The sequence below is a fragment of the Heloderma suspectum genome, chromosome 5 (genome assembly GCF_057233095.1).
Source record: "Heloderma suspectum isolate Gila_16-S chromosome 5, 16-S_ref, whole genome shotgun sequence".
NCBI classification, from domain to species: domain Eukaryota; kingdom Metazoa; phylum Chordata; class Lepidosauria; order Squamata; family Helodermatidae; genus Heloderma; species Heloderma suspectum.
In genome coordinates this window covers 232,802,625-232,821,055 of record NC_139462.1, presented here as the reverse complement: position 1 = coordinate 232,821,055, position 18,431 = coordinate 232,802,625, and the positions used below count along the sequence as shown (strand labels likewise).

General features: G+C 45.9%; 1 protein-coding gene and 1 pseudogene across 2 annotated transcripts in view; one reads left to right on the top strand and one right to left on the bottom strand.

Moving 5' to 3' along the window:
* Positions 1-18,431, top strand: part of LOC146345331 (uncharacterized) — a 33,115-nt gene that overhangs the window by 4,134 nt on the left and 10,550 nt on the right. For both annotated transcript variants that reach the window (XR_014792542.1, XM_084860158.1), the window contains exon 2: positions 9,878-10,060. Coding sequence is in view for 1 of the 2 variants with exons in the window: in XM_084860158.1 (XP_084716284.1) it covers positions 9,878-10,060 (183 nt within the window). In the remaining variant the exon portion in view is untranslated. The remainder of the gene's footprint in view (positions 1-9,877; positions 10,061-18,431) is intronic.
* LOC146345332 (transcription factor E2F5-like) lies at positions 10,832-11,787 on the bottom strand (annotated as a pseudogene).

The following is an 18,431-nucleotide window of genomic DNA, read 5'->3' as shown; positions in this document are numbered from 1 at the left end:
GGGTACGTCCCCCCCCCCCGCCCCTCAAGGTAGGCCCGTGAAGTCAGGACTTGATTGTCTTTCTAACTCATGTCTTATTTTAAAAACTGTTGTTGTAATGTAAACATTAAGAAAAATACCCTGCCAATGCATGCAGATAAAGTCCATCCTTATTATACCCAAGGGGCTTCTCTTTTGTTGTTTATTCTGTCAGTCGCTTCCGACTCTTCGTGACTTCATGGACCAGCCCACGCCAGAGCTTCCTGTCGGCCGTCGCCACCCCCAGCTCCCCCAAGGTCGAGCCCGTCACCTCCAGAATATCATCCATCCACCTTGCCCTTGGTCGGCCCCTCTTCCTTTTGCCTTCCTCTTTCCCTAGCATCAGCATCTTCTCCAGGGTGTCCTGTCTTCTCATTATGTGGCCAAAGTACTTCAATTTTGCCTTTAATATCATCCCCTCAAGTCAGCAGTCTGGCTTTATTTCCTGGAGGATGGACTGGCTGGATCTTCTTGCAGTCCAAGGCACTCTCAGAATTTTCCTCCAGCACCACAGTTCAAAAGCATCTATCTTCCTTCGCTCAGCCTTCCTTATGGTCCAGCTCTCGCAGCCATACGTTACTACGGGGAATACCATTGCTTGAACTATGCGGATCTTTGTTGTCAGTGTGATGTGTCTGCTCTTCACTATTTTATCAAGATTTGTCATTGCTGTCCTCCCAAGAAGTAAACGTCTTCTGATTTCCTGGCTGCAGTCAGCGTCTGCAGTAATCTTTGCGCCTAGAAAGACAAAGTCTGTCACTGCCTCCACTTTTTCTCCCTGTATTTGCCAGTTATCAATCAAGCTGGTTGCCATAATCTTGTTTTTTTTTAGGTTTAACTGCAACCCAGCTTTTGCACTTTCTTCTTTCACCTTCGTCATGAGGTTCCTCAGCTCCTCCTCGCTTTCAGCCATCAAAGTGGTATCATCTGCATATCGGAGATTGTTAATGTTTCTTCCAGCGATTTTAACTCCAGCTTTGGCTTCATCAAGCCCAGCACGTCGTATGATGTGTTCTGCGTACAGGTTGAATAGGTAGGGTGAGAGTATACAACCCTGCCGTACTCCTTTCCCAATCTTAAACCAGTCCGTTGTTCCGTGGTCTGTTCTTACCGTTGCTACTTGGTCGTTATACAGGAGGCAGACAAGATGACTTGGTATCCCCATCCCACCAAGAACTTGCCACAATTTGTTATGATCCGCACAGTCAAAGACTTTAGAATAGTCAATAAAACAGAAATAGATTCTTCTCTACATTATGGAAAAATCCTGCACCCTTATCATGGCTTTCTGCTTCTGTTTCTATGGCGTGACTAAGATGGGTGCCTTTAGACGACGAAGATGTGATGTGGAACTGAAAAAGCCCTTTCTCAGGAGCCTTACCAGGGCTTTCTATATTTTCAATGAAACAGCGCCATTTAGTGGCCAAATTATATCCAGGTTTTTTTTTATTCCAGCTTATCTCCGATCTTTTTGAAAGCAGGCTAAATGGGGAAAAATGCAGGAGACATCCTGGAGGTTGACAACATCATGTAAAGGACCCCCACAAACTTCCGTGAGTGGCTAATCACGAGCATACAATACACTGCTCATGTAGAGATGCCAATAGTGTAGGAGGCAGGGCTGTGGGTTATGCCAGCCCTGCAAAGTAGCCCAGTGTTGTTAAGCCCATTTTGCTGGGTGGAGGGAAGAGTTAGAGTAGTGTATGTTAACCCTGCAGTGTAATCCAGTGTTGTTATCCACTCTTCTGGTGTATGTGTGTTTAGTGAAACCCAGTTTCGGGGGCTGTGAAGCTGAGTGCAATTTATTAAGGAACAGAGGGGGTTGTGATATATGTATATTTGTGTACATATAGCTTTAAGAGAGGCTGCAAGTTCCCCGCCTTTGTCAGTGCAGGCTAGGGATGTTGGAAAATCTGCAATGGAGTCAAATGAGATGGGATTTCAGGGAATCTGACCCGCGGACTGGCTTTTTCCGAGTGGGTGGACTTCTGGACTGTTTTTTTAAACCGGGGGGGGGGGGAGTTCCCGAAGTGTGCATTAGTGCAAGTGCGCACTAGCAAACGAACGAAATTCTCATACAAAAAATCTGTTTCCATCAATGAGGGAATGATGGAATGAAAGTCGCCTGACAATCTGCGAAACACAGATGGAATGGATTTAACAAAACTCATAAATCCCTAGGGCAGGACTTGGGGCTGAGGCAGTCTGCCAGGCAGCTCCTCAGAAATTAGTGATTTCTCGAGGACTGCTGTAATAAAGAGCCCTGCTGCAAAATACCAGAGTCTCTCATGTGTTGCCTGGAGAGCAGAGCCTAGGGGCAAATCAGTTTCCTGGCCAGCTGGGATAGGGGTGGTGAGCCACATGGGGAAGTAACATTTCTGGAGCAGATGCACATTCTGTCCCAATGCTGGCTGGGCGCGGAGGCTGGGTAAGCTATTTAAGTCCACTTTGCCCCTGGCCAGCCCTCTCTCTGTTTGCTGCTGTCTCAGCTGTCTCAGCATCTTGCTCACCTACCCTAGGATTAGCTGATTGCTTAGGGGTGAAGTAGTTTTTTTTGCTTGTTTCCAGATTGGCATCATGAGACAGGTGTTTTCGCCAGCTCTATACTGTTCACCTGGTGGGGAGTGACAATTAGTGATGGGAGGGTGGTATTCTCCCCTCCCTGCACGTTACTCAGTCACAAAAGCAGGGCTGTGTAGGAAAAGTAACACAGACAGGCAAGAACATCATTGAGCACTCTGAGGCATCTTTAAGGTGACGGGGCGTTCCCCAGGCTTGCCGCTCAGGGCTGTGGCACCCTGGGGGCAGAGTACGGATCCCCTCTAGGGACAACCTGTTTCACCCTCCTAGAGTTGTGGGGCTCGGGGGGTGGAGTGACTCAGGAAGGACTCCTTCAACCCCTGAAGAGGTATGGCTAGTGGGGAGGGGGCAGTTATTACGCTGCCTCCATTTCATGGCTGGGGCTGGCCCACCCTAATTCAAGGCAGGGATAGCTGCTAGGCGACTCCTGCAAATAAACGTGTGGCCTTACTTAAGCCCATGACACACGTCTTGTCTTGTTATTCTTGGTCTCGTTGCAACCTCGTGTGTCAAGCCCCAAATTGTATAAGGTTGTCCATCGTATACACAGACCATTATGTGAAAGAGTGAAAACCCAGCATAGTGATAAGTATAATATGGTAGAATAACGATTCATACTTCTCCAGCTTCTGGTAATATTTGACCATTCTAAACTGAATCTTTATGTAATGTGTGAACTGAGAAGATGGGAAGTTATTTTATCATATATCAAAATGAGAACATATTAGTGGGAGCACAACCAAGAAAATGTTGGTACCATGTATAATAAAGTTCCCAAACTGAGCTAGGATCTTGGTCAATCATTCTATCGGTGAACGTGGCAATGCTAGTCATTACTAACTGAAGTCTCATTCATTTCAGTGGGGCTAACTTGCTCTGGACTGAGGCCATATTATCTATTACAAACCAAGAGACTGGTTCAAGGGATAGATAACCATTTTCTCCGGGGCCACAAGAGAGCGCCGGGCAGTGTTGCAGGGAGCGCATAAGACAGACTTGGTCATAACCGAGGAGGCTATTTAGCTGTGCCTCGGTATGAGTAAAGCCACCTGAGGGTTCCTGAGAATATTCTAGGCTGGCAGCCCAGCCCTCGGGCAGTTGTGGGGCAGGATGGGAGCTGAAGGGAGCCATTCTTCTGTGTGAAGATGAGGCTCCTGCGGTGTTTGGGGCTGGAGCTGAAGGAGAAGCTGACGCTTCAAAAGAAGCTGAGGGGAGGCTGGCTGGTGAGGGAAGCTGATAATCCTGCTGTTGAAACAGTGTGGAGGACTAACTAGTGGGCTACAATGCTATAGTTCACCTCAGATTTTTATTAGAAACCTCTGATGAAAGGGGGGGGGGGCAGAAGGGCTCAGGGACCTTGGAGCCAGCCTGCCTCTCACTCCCTTCTGAAGACTCCACACACACACACAAGCTGCCAAGCAGAGCCAGAAACTGTGGCTCTGAGGGCAATGAGGGGGGAAGAGGGAGCCTGAGGGAGACGCTGAGGGAGACGCGGGCCTCAGCTCCTGCCTGAGGAGGAGGAGGAGGAGGGGGACTCTGAGGGAGGAGGCGTCACGTCATGCCAGGGGCACTGGTGCATCTCGGTAATTTTAGACCCCGCACTTAAGGGTCTCGGGGGGAGTGGGGCTTTAGACGGCCTAGTGTATTGCTTAAGTTAATCAAAACTTGCCAGCTGACCTTCTGTGTAATGGTTACATACAGGCAATGACTTCTATTTTTAATTTCCTTTGGAGTTCAGTTTTTCAAAGCTTTTTTTAGGTACACATGTCTTGTCTTCCAGCGTTATTAAAGAGGCAAGGTGCAAAACTGGCCAGACAATGATCACATACTCTCTGAGTCTCTCTCTCGGTGGTCACAAAAGGCTTCAAATCATTTTACACTACTTAATCTTTTCTTTAAAAAATGAGGAATTTTCAAAGCATTTGCCATAGCTTGAGTTTTTTATAGACAGGTATTTGATTTTTTACGCTACTAGGCTGGTTGTTATGCATCCTATAGCAATCAACTATGTCCACTTGGTCCACATCTTTGACTTTTCTTTGTCTTCTGCTAGCTGGTGCTAGGCTTGCTGCTGGACTTTGCTAACTCCGCCAGCAGGGTGGAGCCTTACTGGTCTCTTTGGCGTGGCGGGGCATTATTATGGCCCTTTGATGGCATTAGTGAACTACAAAGTAGCTGCTAGGGTGCAAACAAGGAGAAGTCTAAACAGGTGAAGTCCAAACTTCTTCTAGCATATATTGGAACATGATGACAAAACAAAAAACAACCAAAACTGTCTCTCTCCTTTGGGAATATATCATAAAAAGTCTTGCGGTACTGCGGGATGAGGGAACATGTTGCTTGGACCAATTTTGGCTTGTTCAGTTAGTATGTTATTGCAAAATTTCTTCAGTTGTGTAACCTTCAGTCATCAGTTCACATAAAAGCATAAAATCTTCTAAGTCTTTTGCGTCTCTACTAGATCTGATGGTCTTGGGATTAGCTGTCTGCATCTTGCTTTCGTCTGCTTCAGGGATAGGATTGCCGGTACGTGCCCTGTGGATCTCTATCTCGAAATCTCTAGTTGGGTCAGCAATTTCGTCTGCTTCTGGGCTGGACAGCCTTGCATTGCTCCATTTGAGAGCACTGTCTCTGTCCCTTGCAGTCATCTCTTCAGGGGCTGATCAGCTGGCGCCAGCCTTGGTGCGGGCGCACATCTATACTGGGAAGCGTGTATCTAGGAGTTAATTCTTGCTAGCTTGACTGCAGTGTGGCAGACCAGCAGCATCTGGGATGGTCTTTCTCACCATGGTTCTAAAGCGGATTTTCTTTGGTGCTTCTTTATTTAGACTCAGTCTCTGACATGAAAAGGGTCACGCTGTTTGCTCCCTGGTTCAGATGGGGGGTGTTCTTAACCTGTGAATGAAAATTACTGTCAGCATACATTAATACCTGACGATATTTGACTATTTCACTTTGGGCTAATTTTAAACCAGGTACAGTGGGCAGTGCAGTGAGTGTTCTTATTAGGTTTCTTGTAATGATTTCATAAGGACGTAGTCCATGTACTCTGCTTCGGGTGGCTCTCATGGCCACCAAAGCTACTAGAAGAATCTTGATCCATCCTACTCTTGTATCTGAACTTAAGTCTTGTAATTTTTGTTTTTCAATGCTCTATTTTTTACTCTTAACTTTTCTTAAACTTTAACCACAAAACAATTACTAAGATGTATTTATAGCCAGCCTGCTTTAGACTTGAACAAAGTCTATTTACAAAAACAGGAAGGGTCCTTCTGAGAGGCTTCTGTAACCTTCTTCAACCTTAACGACTTTCCCTATGTTGTAGGTTTGACAGGCTGAGCAACATGTACAGACGTGGGCTTCTGCGGCCAAAAAATAATATTTTTTTGGAGCATACCAATGTTTCTGAATTGCCATATCCATCCCCTCTTTGCCAACATGTGCCACCTGATGGGGCACGGTGGCAAGTGAGTGATCGAGTGCTTTGGGAGCAACCAAGTGGCCGTCTTGGGAGTGCCAAGGTAAATCAAAGTGCAAAATACAACCTCTAGAGATCTGTTGCTTCTTTTCATGTTTTGGAGCCAAATCTTGAAGGACAGCTAACTGAGAAAAAATCAAAAGACAGGTCAACAATTAAAGCATGTAAAAACACTTTGGGCTGTGGAATGGATAGGGCAACAAGTTTAGCATGGAGCCTGGCAGTCAGCAAGCAAGTTACTTTTAGCATTAAAGGGGGAGGCCTTGGAATGACTTTCACTTTTTTATCGTAAGACAAGCAGGCAACAAAAAGCATACAAAATAGTTAAGTACTCGTTTTTGTTCTATAACTGAACTAGAAAAAGTCAAAAACTTACATTGTTCTCACAGTTAAACAAAATTATGAACAACTCCAAAATCATAATGGGAGTCAGTATAGATATCGACAGTTTTGACTTCAATTATGGAGCAGACATGAGCAAGAGCAATGAGCTCAGCTACTTGAGCAGAGCAAACAGGAGGGAGAGAAGCTGATTCAAGGCACTCACAGGGAGTTGCAGCAGGATGGTCAGAAACCAAAGTCATGTCAGTGGCTCAGTGACATGAGCCATCTACAAAGAGAATCCGATTAGGATTCAAAATTGGAGTGTCAAAAAATCAAGTGTAGATTATGTGAACAGAAACATGAAGGCACCACAATCATGAGGTTCACTTTCATCTTGAAGAGGGGGAAGAGTAATGGGGTTTAGAAAGCTACAATGATAAACAGAAAGATGAGGCACAAAAGCAGTATGATTTCATAACACATCAACTTGGTACTAGAAAGATACTGAGTTTTAGAGTGTAAAGGAGAGATTCTACAGTATGAAAGATCATGAACTTTAAGGGTGAATAAAGAACAACATTTTTAAACTGCTCAAACCAATCGAGCTGCAGTTTTAATTATGCAAAAACAGGGAGAGAGAAAAATCTTGAACAACTGGATCAAAAGAGACACTGAAATAAACAATAGAATGTTGTTTAGATTCATGCTCTTGGGTGAAAACACCAAGGGCACGTCTGTCTGGTTCATGGCAAAACAAAATGAAAGGTTTTGGATAACAGGCAGCCTGAGAGCAGGGGCGGCTGCTAGAGCTTGCTGAAGAGTTGAAACAAACATTTTCAGCATTACAGATAACGGCTCAAATAATATAGAGAGGGGCTGTATAACAGGGAGAGGAATAGGCTGATTAGAAAAGCCTACAGCTTGAACCATTGTATTTGTTATTAAAATCAGGCTGTTAAAAAGAAAAGGCTGTAGGACAGACATTGAAGCACTGGTGTCAGCCAAAAAGGACTTCTTGCCTTGGTTTATAACTGATAAAGTCAATTTTCTTGATTTATTCGGTGGAATCAAAAGTGGAGCTTGAACCACAAGTTCTCCTTCATCCTATTATTGTGTAAGTGGAGATTGGGGTAAATGTTGCACTCCTTGTGGCAAATTTTGCACTTTTTGTGGGCCTGGCTGGGTTTCAGTATTTTGAGGCCTGTTGGGGCATTCATTCTTCCAGTGTCCAGGCTGTCTACGGTAATTACACAAACCAGGGTGTTGGGCTCCACGAGGAGGGGCAAATGCGCCACGGCCTTTTCTCTTGCCTCTCTCTCCTTTGGCCTCTGTGGGGCTGAGGATTTTCATAATGTTGGATTTGCAGGGCTAAAAGCTTAGTCTGTTGCTTTTCAGTACTGGATTTAAGAGCTCTTTGACAGTGTTCAGCAATTGACTGCAGCGTGGTTAAAGTTTCAGTTTCCCATCCCACTTCAGTCCTTTTTTAGCCAATTAGAAATGGGTGGAAGGAGACCATTGACAAAAGTAGCTGCTAGCATTCCTTGGCTATTATTGTCTGGGTCTTCCATACCTGAGTGTTGTTTAAACACTTGGGTTAATCAGTGCTCTGTAATCTCTTACATTTTCACCTGGGTTTTGTTTACAAGTCTGTATTGCCACCCAATCTACCTTGGGAGGGAAAGCTTTTTTAATAGCTGGCTTCATTTCAAGACATCTTCACGGACATTTCTCTACATACTTCATATCAGGGGAATCAATTCTTCTTTCCTTGGGATCCCACTTTGCTTTCTCCAGCCACCTTTTTAACTGGGAAAAATTTGTGAGAAATCAGCACAGCTGATAAAGATCAGTTTCACTGGCGTTCTATGTTTCACAAACAAGTCTAAATTCCTTCTCAAATCTAAAAGGGTCTGTGAAGGATTGCTGGTTTCACCCCAACAACCCTGCAAGGTAGGCCAGGCCTAACTTGGCCACAAATTTCCCCAGAATTCACCCAGTATCTCCCTTCCAGGCCAATAGGCACTGCATTTAGCACTGAAGTTATCCAGGAAGATCACACAAACTGAAGGTTGGATAAAAGTTTATTGAGGGGAAAGGGGGCAAAGAGGAAGGAACAGGGGTGAGGTGGTAGGTTGTACAGGAAATTACAAGCAAGATTCAAAACTAAACAAAACCAGAAATGCCAAACACCAAGGCACACACTCCTAAGAGCAAAACAATAAAGCTAGCTAGTCTATCCTATACATACCAAAGTATGAGCCTCCCAGGATAGCCATCGGCCAGCAGCACACCCAGTACAGTCAGGGCCAAGAAGAGACAGCAGCCCCTTCTTTAGCCCTCTTTTTATCTCCCAGCCCTAGCAACTCCAGGCAGATTTGAAATACCCAAGCCCAGTCCCAGGACACCCCACTCCACCCTCCAAAGAGGTTGCATCTTCCCACCAGGCAGGCTGTCAGCATTTTCCCAATTAGCCAGAGCAAACAATCAACTTCCCGGTGGATGCTGCATACCTGACTGCCCCAGCAGCCCTCATGGCTCCTACCCTATTAACCCATTCTTGACAGGGACTATAGAGGGTTTTGGAAAGTCCTTAACAATGGCTCGCACTTCTTTCCTGGACCATGGTTTATATATGACCTGGGACCCACCATCCCGATTAGGGAAAATTCTCAAAGGATCCATTAATTGCTTTTGAGCATGTCTTTCTTGTCCTAAAGCGGCAGCTTTTTCTCGTGCGTGTGCGCGCGCGCGCGTCTGGCTGAGAAAGCAATCTTTCTGTCTTTGCTGCCCTCTTCTGGCTCTTGAGCAGACTCTTCTGACTTCTTTTTTACCTCCCATTATAAGCAATTTCGCCTCTTCTTCGTCCTCTGCACTATCCTCTTCATTCATCTTTCCTGTCCCTTGTATTGGGTTAGGAGGTGGTTCCTGGACTGAAAGATCAGTCAAACAGGGATACATAGACGTTGTTAAAGGCGCGCTTGGTGTTATTTTAATTTAGATTTTTTAAAAAACTTTTTGGTTTTTGTTAGAGTCTCTTAAAGAGGCTACTTGGGATTTTTTTTTTTTTTGCTTTGAAGCTTCTTCATAATACTTTTTTTAAAATGCCCACTGGGTGTCTGGGGTTTTACCACCTCTATTTTCTAAGAAGCCTCTGAGATGGACAATTTTGTCCGTATCAAAAGAACCAGTAAGTGGGCATTGCTTAACAGGATTATCCCAGGTATAAAAATTCTATTTGTCAAAAAACTACAGGTTTCTTCTCTGTAATGGGGTATACATAAAATATGCGGGGTTGCCCTTGAGGGGAACTGAAACTGGACGCGTCTTTGAACTAATAGACCCCATTTTCACTGGGAGGGATTCCAGAGAGACCAGAAGGAGAAAAACAAAGACTTACAGGGGAGTTCTACTGTACTGCAAGCCCTCTTGCCAGCAGATCGAATTTCCATTCACACTCACCTCCTTTTATTTCTCCAGCCTCACGGACAATGGGAAAACGGCAGGCAAGCGTGCCTGGGAGGGACCTTTTTGGAACGCTTAACCAGACTCATCATATGACAGTGGATGAGGTTGGGAGAAACAAAAGAATCCCTCAGGACAAACAGAGTCCCCAGCTCCGGCTCCGGCCTTTTCCAGACAACAGACCAGACAAAAGTGAATGTGAGTAAAGCTCAATAGTCCCTATAGCAAGCGGCTTACCCAGCGATTGATCAACCCACCCCAGGGAGACAGAAGAAGGAACAAAGGTCCTCTGATGCCAGCTAACGGTTTTCCATAGTGAGGTTCCCAAAAGCTGGACTGCAGCTATTTTGGACCTCTCGGTAGGACCTCCAAATTGTCGAATAAAAACTTTTCTCCTGTTTATTTCCAAGTGTTCACTTCTATTCTTCAGCTGAACAAAAGACAGACAGACACGTATGGAAGAGAATCTATGGATTCACTTAATAAATAAATAATTCTCAGGGTATTTAAACCTGGATACAGACAAAGGCACATTTGGCAACAGTAGATTGGATACAAAATCCAACGTAAAAACAGAGAAAATAATTAATTGGCTACATAATCATGCTTACTTGTCCAGAACTCTTGGCTATGTGCAGTTTCACTTTTAGTAATGAAGTTTCTTTTGCAATCATAATGACTGCAGAATAAACAAACTCTCACTTCTTACTGCAGGGAAACAAACACACTTCTTTACTGCGGGCTGGGTGGAAAGGGGACTTGGCACGATCCCCTTGCCATGCCATACGGTAGGGGTGGGCAGCTTGTGGGCCTCCAGATGTCTTGGCCTACAACTCCCATCATCCCTTGCCATTGGCTATGCTGTCTAGGGCTGATGGGAGTTGTGGGCCAAAACCACCCCTGCTGTGCTGTAACTCAGGCTGTCACGAAGCCGTATCCTGCCCCTTGCTGGCTATGTTGTTTTCGCTGTCATTTTCTATTCAGCGCATGTAACAGGATAACAGGAGACAACCGTAAGAGAGGAAAAATATCAGAGGACATTGATTCATCGATGCGATCGCTGTTAATTATGCCCCCAGGCTCATCCATCTTTGCTGTGTCAGATGTGTTTGGCTTGAGAATACTATTGACTTCCAGTGGAAGGAAGGGCTGGGGGGCAGGTATTTGAGCCAGGTGTGGTTTCTGCTACAAGGCTATCACATAGCTCAGAATCTGGAATGCTGGCATAAAGACTTTCTGGAGTGGAGCTCTCTTGTAAACTCATAGAATCATAGAATCGCAGGGTTAGAAGGGGCCTACAAGGCCATCGAGTCCAAACCCCTGCTCAAATGCCTGTTGACATGGCTGCGACTGGTGTCTGTGAAAGGGACTGGTCCTTATTTGGGTCTCTAGACTCTTGTAACTTCTGAGGACCTTAGTGTAGGGGAAGGCAATGGCGCTGCAGATGGAGTTGGAGGTTGCAGGAGGTAATCTGGAGGTGGCACTGGAAAGACCACTGGCTTGGCGCTCCTGGACTCTTTATTAATGAGCCTCACGCGGATGGGCCTGAATTACTCTTCAGACTGATCTGGTCTTTCTTTTGTCCCACATGAGGTAGCGGGACTTCTGTGCCTGTGTATCCCCGTCAAAGCCATCACAAAGGCCTTCGTGAGTGATGTATGGAAAAGTGGCTTCCACTGGATGCAGTTTTTTGACGTTTTCTCAGTGAGATCTATCCCTTCCAAAACACTGGTGATGTCACAGACCCGCCTTTGTCTCACAGCTAGTGCAGCAGCAGCAGCCTTCAGGTCAAGTGCCCCGCCCTGGGCCTCCTGTGGTGCTGAGCAGCCCCAGGCTCTTCTCCTGCCGGCTGCTGCTGCTGGCACCCCCCCCCCCATGCTGGCGCCGCTACTGGAAACTGACTCAGCCAGCGCTGCCCCGGCCATGCTGCATCTCCAGCCCCTCAACCCCCCGGCCAGTGGGGTTTCCTGGCAGTGGCAGCAGCGGCCCCACGTGGTCCTCCCAGCTTGGCTTCCTTCCCCCGGGCGCAAGGAAGCACAGCTGGGCCCATTCTTCCGTGTCCTGCACTCTGGGATGATGGAGAAGAGATCCTGGCCTTCCTCTCTGTGACCACCCTTCAAGGACTTGAAGAGCGCTATCCTATCTCCCCTCAGTCTTCTCTTCTCAAGGCTAGACATGCCCAGTTCTTTCAGTCTCTCCTCATAGCGCTTTGGTTCCAGTCCCTGGATCATCCTCGTTGCCCTCCTTTGAACCCTCTCCAGCCTGTCTGCATCCTTCTTAAAGTGTGGTGCCCAAAACTGGACACAGTACTCCAGATGAGGCCTAGCCAGTGCTGAGTAGGGGGGAACTAGTACTTCCTGGGATTTGGAAGCTATGCTTCTATTAAGGCAGCCCAAAATAGCATTTACCTTTTTTGCAGCCACATCACATTGTTGGCTCATATTCAGCTTATGATCTACAACAATTCCAAGATCCTTGCTGCATTCCAGTCATGGGGGACATCCCACCTGGTTTCAGTTACACCTATCAAGTCATAATTTCCCTCCCGTATTAAAAGTTCAAGTTGGTTCTGTTGGTTTCCCATACTCTGGGTATTAGTATATAGACATTGAAGACCATGTGCTTTATAGTCTGGCTTTCTTGCTACATGTTTTTGAAGACTATTACTGGGTGCTATTGGAGCTGTTCTCTCCTATATACCTATACAAAGAGCCTGTTGTGTGCTCTGGGCCTCTTCAGAGAATCTGTAGCAGCCATATCGGGGGTCAGACTAAGTAGCCTCATGCAGTCTCATGCTTCATGTTCTTGCTGAGCTCTTTCTCTCTTGAATATATTGTTGTAAGCTGACGACACAGGAATTCCTTATCTTGTCAAAGGTCATACAATTGTATATCTTGTTCTCTGCTGTTCTCTTCTGTTCTCTCCTTATCATGGCTACCCTATAACCCAGTTCTTGTATTATACACAATGGTGCTAGGAGAAGAAATGTTGAGGACGCAACCCCACGCGGGAGGGGGAGGAGGAGCCATTTCATATGTGTCACAATGTCTATAAAAACAATGTGCTGATGTATTTTGGGGCTTCTGGCTCTTTGGAAATGATTCCAGCATTAAGCCCGCGCGTTAAATAAAGTAAAACTCTTTTTCCTTCACTCCGTGGTCTCTCTGACTCTGAGTTCTGCAACATAAATGGTGCCGTGACTCAGATCTGGCAGGCTCTGAGCCAGACAGGTGGCAGTTGCCTGCTCTTGATCGCACCGGGAAGACGAGCTCAGTGCACGCCTCCCTTTCTTGGCGCCACCGACCTTTTTGTCGGGTGAACGGGAGAAAGCCTGCGCTGGGACCGCCTGAACGGCAGCGAGTGGCAAGAGAACCTTGGGAAGCGGAGGAAGGAACTTGAGCCCTGCCTGTATCACAGCTGCAACTGAGTTGAAACCCACATTGGAAGCCTTTAGGAGAAAGGCAAGTATGGAGTAAAAGAGGGCTCCGCCTTTAGGGAGAAAGGCCACTGGACAGAAAAAAAGAGGGCCCCGCCTTATGAAGAAGGTCAGTGTTAGTATACGTATACGAAAAGAACCTACTCCTTGCGGGTAGAACGGGGGCCTGATCACACCCCCGAGCAGGCGCCAGTACTCAGCCGGCCAGTACTCAGTAGGAAGCTGAGGAAGCTGGGGAAGCCGCTTTCCGTTCTGGTAAAAAGTGGGAAAAGTGGGTGGCAGGGACATATGGATGTAGTGGAGAGATTGATGATTGTGTGAGTGGCTACTGCGGTTTCTGACGCATACCGTTGACCATCCGGGTGCCCAGGCCAGTAGCAAAGTGCGTGGTGTGTAAAATCCTCTTGTGTCGGCCAGTGAGACCCCTTACTCACTGACCAATTCCCATTCCCTAATTGTGTCTGTCCTCAATTTAGGAGGGAGGCTATGGGTGGTGGGGGAAGCAAACCTTGCACCCCCTTGGGATGTATGCTAGCAAATTTTAAGAAAGGTTTTAATAGAGATTATGGGGATCCCCCCATGAATCCTCAATGGTTGCGGACTTTGTGTGAAATAGAGTGGCCGTCTTTTGGTGTAGGATGGCCTACTAAAGGCTCTTTGGAGCCCAGCAAAATCAGCCGTGTATATGCCATTGTGGTTGGGAGACCTGGGCACCCCGACCAATTTCCCTACATAAACTCGTGGGATTCCATAGTCCGCGCTTCTCCTCCATGGCTAAAGAAATGCCTAGAATCCCAGGCAAAAGTTTTGGTGCTCAGAAAAGAAAAATTGGCCAAGAAATTACAACCAGTGTTAGAAGCCCCGTGTAAAGATCTGGCAGAGCTAACGGCGTTTCCACCTGCTTATGCCCCGCTTCCACCACGGGCCCATGTTACTGTGAGACCGCCCCGTCGAGATCCAGATCCGGTGGCTCCTGAGCCCCTGCCATCCCCCCCACAGAGGCATTGCCCCTCGCTTTGACTTAGAACTGTCGCCATCAGTTTCAAGCCCCACCGGCAGTAATTCGCCGATTTCAGCTACGGTCCTCAACTCCCAGATATTGTCTGCCGAGACTTCCGTCTCTACGGGATCGGGAGGTTCCCCTCTTACACCTCAATCAGCATTAATAAAAGAAACTGAAGAATTGAAGTGTGGGGCAGAAGATTTAATAAAATCGGCGGTGACCCTTAAAAAGATGTGTTCTCACAAAAAAGAGGAGGCGAGCTCGTCTACTGCTCAAGACTTGCACCCCCTTGAGATGTATGTCAAACAAAGAAGGAAAAGGGTTTTTTTTTTAAAAAAAAGATTCAGAATAGAGAGAGAAAACAGCAAAAAGCTCAAGGTCGAGCTGAGAGAAAAAAAGAACAAGATCTGAGGCTGTTAATTAGAGAAATGTTGCAGGACAGCCTGGCTTTTAACAGAGCGTGGGAGCATGAGAGTGTAAGGCCGAAGAAGTAGCCTCGTGCGCCGAGAGGGGGGGGGGCAGGAAAATTGCCCACAACGTTCTGAGTTGTGCAACATCATCACCTCGCCTAATTGAGATGAAATCCCTAAGAAATGGAAACTGAAAATGAAGACCCAGAAGATAAAGGCGCAAAATGGAATAAAGGTGAAAAATCAGCCCCCAGGGCACAGGCTGGACCCCTCTTCGAGTGGAGAGTGTGCCATAAGACGGTCCCAAGGCAGAATGAAGCGGAGAGAACATGTTGAAGATCTCTGTCAAGGTAACCGTGTTTAGCTTTGAACTGTGTTAGAATTGCATAGAGTCTGTACCTACTGACCATCAGCTATATGATTTCTAAAGAGCGTAACCATTAAGCTTTTGCCGTGGGATTCCCTGCAATGAAGAAATCTCACTGATTCAAGTGTCCAGTGTTGGACTGCCTAAGTGTGTGTGCTGAAGAGACCGAGAAACCAGACAGCATGTTCCTGGCCAAGCCAAAATCACGCTACTACCATGCTCCTGGAAGCTGCAATAAACTGTGTAAGCTGGAAGACCCAACCTGATTGAGAAGAAGATATTGGAGCAACTGTCTTAAAAAAAACAGTGAAATCTGTGTAGCTGGCTGGCTGACGCTGTCAGTAATGTTACAACTTTAAATTAAGACTGTTTTCCTGTTTGAGACCCCAGCGAAAAAAGCTAACCTGAGTTATTTGTTGCCCGTGCCAAAGCAAGAATTTGGCTGCCCTGTACCTTATCGTGTCCTGTTTTAAGCTTGGGATTTACAAACAAACTGTGAAGCTTGCCTTTGAAATTCTGCAAATCACCCCACCGCCTCCCCGAAGAAGATTAATGGCTGCCTGAAAAATGCAAGTATAAGGCGATGCCCATCACCCCCCAGCGTCCTGAGTTTCGGCACTTTGCGTTCGTGTACCAAGTTGAAGGGGAAGAGAAGTGTGTGTGTGTGTTAGTGTGTGTGTGTGTGATATTGTAAATCCCTGGCTAGCTTGCCTAGTGATAGATAGCCCTGAGAGCTTTCCCCCTAATTGCTGGATCTGCTCCATCATGCCTTACCGTGCTAGAAGTGCTTTCCATTCATTGTGTTAAATTGCAAAAAAGTTTGTTGTGTATATTTTATGATTTCTTAGATATCATGAAATATATGTGATATTTGCAGTTTAGTGTTAGTTGCAACTCCAAATTATACTGAGTGTGGTTCCCAATGGATGACAAGAAGAAAAGACAAAAGGCAAGTTGAGAAAGACAGAGGCAAGTAGAAAAGAGGGAATAGAGAAAGTAGCAGACAGATAGAGAAGGGAAAAAAAAGAAGGAAGAAGAGGCAAGAAGCAAAGAGAAGAAGCGTGGCCATAGTTGCCCCCAGGGTAAATTAAAAGCAGCTGATTGTGCCTGGAGCTTATTACCTGGGGTAAAGTAGCCACAATAATGTAATAGTTCTTTAAGATGAGAAAATGTAACTAGAAGGAGAAGAAGAGCCTATCCCAAATGTGTGTCACTGGGACTAGTGTAAGGCAGAAAGGTTTAAGTAAGTGAGTTTAACTTGAAAAAGACAAATAAAGAGACAAGGCTGGTGCATTGAGCAGAAAGTTTTATGTAAAAAGTTTGAAACATGATCTGCAATACAGGCAGATCAGCAAAGAAAAAGAAAGCAAAAGAAAGAGAAAAAATTTGTCTTCCCATATTAATGAATAAAAGTGTTATCAAGCACTTTGGGAAGCGAAGTTGTTTACAGGAAGCTGTGCCTGAGAACCAAACACTTCTAGCCTATGCTGAAAATGCTTGCTGGTGTTGTGCTGCCTCATGAGTAACATGTATGGTATAAAACCCATTTAGCCCAATAGCTCATGGTTCAGAGAAGCTGTCTGATCCAACCATTAGGTACGCCTGTGTGCTGTAAGTTACCCAATAAAGTCTCCTTGTAAGTAACCCCCCCCTGCTGGAATCCCAACACACAAGCGGGGCTAGAGCGCCTTACCCAGTATCAAACCCTGCTATTAGAAGCCATGAAGGCAGGTATAAAGAAGTCAGTTAATATAACCAAAGTGTCTAAAGTGCTGCAAGGTGCCACCGAGGCCCGAGAGCGTACTAGGAGCGTCTTTTAAATGCCTATCGCCAGTATACCCCCCTCAACCCAGAGGCCCAAGAAGACGTGGGCGAGGAGAAAAAGAAGACCAGGCAGAGGCAGAAGATTCTTAAAAAAGAACCAGTGTGCCCAGTGTGGACAAGATGGACATTAGTGGCATGAATGCCCAAATAAAATAAATCAAATACACAAAGGAGAAAACCAAAGGAGCCAGAATGGGCGAGAGAGAAAACAGCTTGAGAGGGGCCGTGACATTGACTTCATAATTGACACTGGAGCGGCATCAAGAGCAAGCAAACGTTAGCCTTAAACAAGAAGTCCAAACACTGAGCGAAGTTCTTCAAGCCCAGCGTCGCTTTGTCTTAGAAAATAAGCCATTCCCATCACAGAAGTTCATCCTTTCCAACCAAGAGTTAAAGTATGAGTTAAAGAGGGAAAAATAACCCTTTGACTCCCAGATGGAGAGGACTGAGAACTGTCATACTTTCCACCCCCGCAGCTATGAAAACAGCTGGAGTTAAACCCTGGATACATTGGACATGAGTCAAGAGAGTGAGAGGGGGAGAGTAGACTGTTAACAGAAATCCTGAAAATCCTTTAAAAATCATTCTGAAAAAGCAGTAAGAAGACTCAGGCTAGACCTTACTGTGGACACACCGGGAGACTGTCCCCCTGCATACAGTCAGACCTGCAACTGGAGAATTAAAGAAGGGGACTAGACCCTACTGCAGCTTGCCAGGTGAATAGCTGCCCAGCGTACGGTCAGATCCCAAAGAAGATCAAACATGCGTGTTGTAGTGTTAGTAGTGTTGCATTGTGTCTCCTTAATAAGGTGCAAAAAGGGGGGCCAGCCCCTGAAAGGGAAAGTTTGTCCCAGCAATTGGCTGATAATTACTGGCTTCACCTGGCTAACATCATGAGAGTAAAACATTTTTGTTTGCCAAGAGGTATACCTGCAAACAGGCTTATTAGCTCTTGCCTAATACCTGTCTGTAGACATCCTGGGAAAATTCAAAAAGATACCATATTAAGAGCGATTTGCTGATAATTACTGGCTTCACTTGGCTAACATCACTAGAGTAAAACATTAGAGTTTACCAAAACACTGGAGTTTACCAAAAGATATACCTGCAAACAGGCTTATTAGCTCTTGCCTAATTCCTGTCTGTAGACATCCTGGGAAAATTCAAAAAGATACCATGTTAAGAGTTTATGGTGTAAGTTTAACTTATTCCCAAAATGCTAATTGGGGCGTGGTTGCAAAGATCCTACCCCCTACAGAGTTCACTCTACGTACCCCCATCGTTGCTGAAACAAATACTACGTGTGCACGAATGCTTAATTGTCAAAAAATTTCCAGAAAATATAAAGCTATCCCTGGCCCCCTTCCACTGTAATAAAATTCAAAACGTATCTTTTAATGATGCCCACATACTTTTGCCTCATGGATGGTTTTAGACATGTGGTTCCCGCACTTTGTCATTCATTCCTGCCAACTTGTCTGATAACCACCCATGTTGCCTCAGCCGCCTGGTACCAATTCTTCCCCCGT